This window comes from Propithecus coquereli, unplaced genomic scaffold (assembly GCF_000956105.1).
Source record: "Propithecus coquereli isolate 6110/MARCELLA unplaced genomic scaffold, Pcoq_1.0 Scaffold301, whole genome shotgun sequence".
Taxonomy (NCBI): Eukaryota; Metazoa; Chordata; class Mammalia; order Primates; family Indriidae; genus Propithecus; species Propithecus coquereli.
Genome location: NW_012148631.1, coordinates 2,629,066 through 2,631,555, shown reverse-complemented (window position 1 = coordinate 2,631,555; position 2,490 = coordinate 2,629,066). Strand labels below are relative to the sequence as shown.

The following is a 2,490-nucleotide window of genomic DNA, read 5'->3' as shown; positions in this document are numbered from 1 at the left end:
TACAGACGCATAACGAACTGCTAATGTAACAGGTTCCACTGGCATTTGTCGCAATGCGGGATCCATGCTGAAGGCTGCATCTCCAACAAACTGACAACCTTAATTGAAGAACCATTAAATAGCATACACGTAGGTGCAAACATGGTTTATTATGTTCTTTGGTTAAATATTGTTTCTACATCCTTTCGAAGCATTATGAAAACAAAGATAATATTCAATAGAAAGACTGAAAACATCTTTTGCCTTTTCAGAGCAAAGACTGAATTTACATTATGTGTGACTATTATAAATTCTTATAATTAGGCCAGATGTATAAAAAGGTAGGGCTTTTGCTGCTGTTTGTCTGTTTTGAAAAATACATTCCCCTGGGCAAGCCAGCATCACTGTCCTGGGACCCAGACCTTCAAGATTCTCTTGCTGAAGGCTGCTGGGCACAGCACTATCAGCTCATCATGTCCAGACTGCAAGGTTCCGCGTTGTCATCACTGCGCAGAGCCTCTGCCACCTCTCTGCGGAACACGGACAGATTCTGGGTGAACCTGTGGAAACAGGAAGAAAGGGTTGAGGGCAGTAGGAAGGCCAAGCTTGCATGAACCTCTGGACGATGAGGCCACTGTGGAGTTCAGGCCCTGGAGACCCCCTCCCCCGCCCCCGCCCCCGGCCCCCATTCAGGCTGAACTCCTTCCTCTCCGCTCTCCCTGCCTTTACCTTTCTGCCACCAGCACTGCCCTCCCCTCACCCCTCCTGGAAAGCAAGGGCTACTGCCAAACCCACTCTGACCATTTTGAGGTGCATTTTGTGGTTCTACAATTTAAAATATTTTTTTAAAAGTCAAATTACACGTAGATGATAAGAAATACAAAGAAAAGAATCAAAGTTTATGCGTCAAGCGCTAGATTGAGTTTACATATAAACTCATTTAATCATCACAAGTCTTCCCTAAGGTAGATATGAGAATCCTCATTTTACACATGAGAAAACGGAATTTAGTGACTGAAATAGAGAAAACACTGGATTAGACTACCTGGCTTCCAATACTGGCTCTACCACTTATTAACTAGGTGACCTTGGATGAATATTCAACCTCTTCTCTTAGAGCCTAATATTAGTAGCTACCTCAAGGACTGCAGAAGTGAGAATTTATTGAGTCAGTTGGGACAATGCCTGTAAGTGCGTGCAATGCCTAGCACAAGGAGAATAGTCCTTGCTGGCTGCCACTGTCATTATACTAGGAGGGCTGCATGACGTCATTTCATAGAGCAGCTTAGGAAGTGGTACGCAAAATGTCCAAGCCTTAGGTGAAGCAATTTCCCCCAAGGCACCTAGGGTTTCCCCATTCATCAGGTCTCTCTGGCCGGCCTCTGCAGGTGCCCCTTTGTGCCTGATGAGGATCTTGTAGTGAAATGAACAGTCAAGAGACGTGTCTGCAGATCCTATCTGACTTGGCCTTGTATTACTGAAGCCCAGGCTGGCAACTGCAGGATACACTGTGGCTACTGATGATTTGCATTTCACTTATAAAAGGATGGTGTAGGCAGTTTTTTCCTGAATGCACTTTATTTCTCCATCATTCATTACTATCTGTCTCCTCCACTACAATGTAAGCTCCACGAGGGCAGGAAGCTTGAGTAGTTTACCACTGGCATCTCCAATATCTACACATAGTAGTTCTCAATCAAGTTTTACGAATTAAATGAATGAATGAATGAATTCAGGCCTAGCTGAAAAGTCTGGGTTCCTTTCATTTGGATCTCACTGATGACTGAGATACCAGCCATTCTGAAAGGACAGGCAGAGGAAGGAACTAATACTTACTGTGGGTATATGTCCCAGGGTACCATGCTTTACTACATTATCATTTAAATATCAATTATCATCATCTCCATTTTACTGGTAAAGAAACTGAGAAGCAAAGAAGTTAACTACCTTACTGCCACACAGACTATAAAGCGGAGGGTGAAAAATTTCTTTCTTTTTTTAAAAAATTTATTGATACATAGTATTTGTACATATTTATGGAGTACATGTGATATTTTGTTACGTGCACAGAATGTGTATTGATCAAGTCAGGGTACTTAGGGTACCCATCACTTCAAATATTTATCATTTCTATGTGTTGGTGAACATTTCAAGTTCTCTCTTCTAGCTATTTTGAAATACACAATACATTGTCAACTATAGTCACTCTGCACTGCGGTATAACTGGGGTCTGTCTGACCTCAAAGCCTGTGGTTGTTCAAATGCCAGGAAGCCTTACCTCATCTTCCACAGCAGATCTGAGTTTCCTTCTTTTGATCTCTTTTTTTCTTTTTTTTTTTTTTGAGACAGGGTCTTATTCTGTCACCTGGGCTAGAGTGCAGTGGCATAATAGCTCACTGCAACCTCAAACTCCTGGGCTCAAGTGATCCTCCTGTCTCAGCTTCCTGAGTAGCTGGGGCTACAAGTGCATGCCACCACGCCCAGCTAATTTTTTAAAACTTTATTTTTATT

At 42.5% G+C, this 2,490-nt stretch overlaps 1 protein-coding gene across 1 annotated transcript in view; it reads right to left on the bottom strand.

Annotated features, from left to right (window-relative positions):
• Positions 1 to 442: 442 nt before the first annotated feature.
• The window catches only part of RANBP17 (RAN binding protein 17), a 404,920-nt gene continuing 402,872 nt past the window's right edge, over positions 443 to 2,490 (bottom strand). Inside the window, exon 26 of the mRNA XM_012649689.1 lies at positions 443 to 539. Within this exon, the coding sequence (XP_012505143.1) occupies positions 443 to 539 (97 nt within the window). The remainder of the gene's footprint in view (positions 540 to 2,490) is intronic.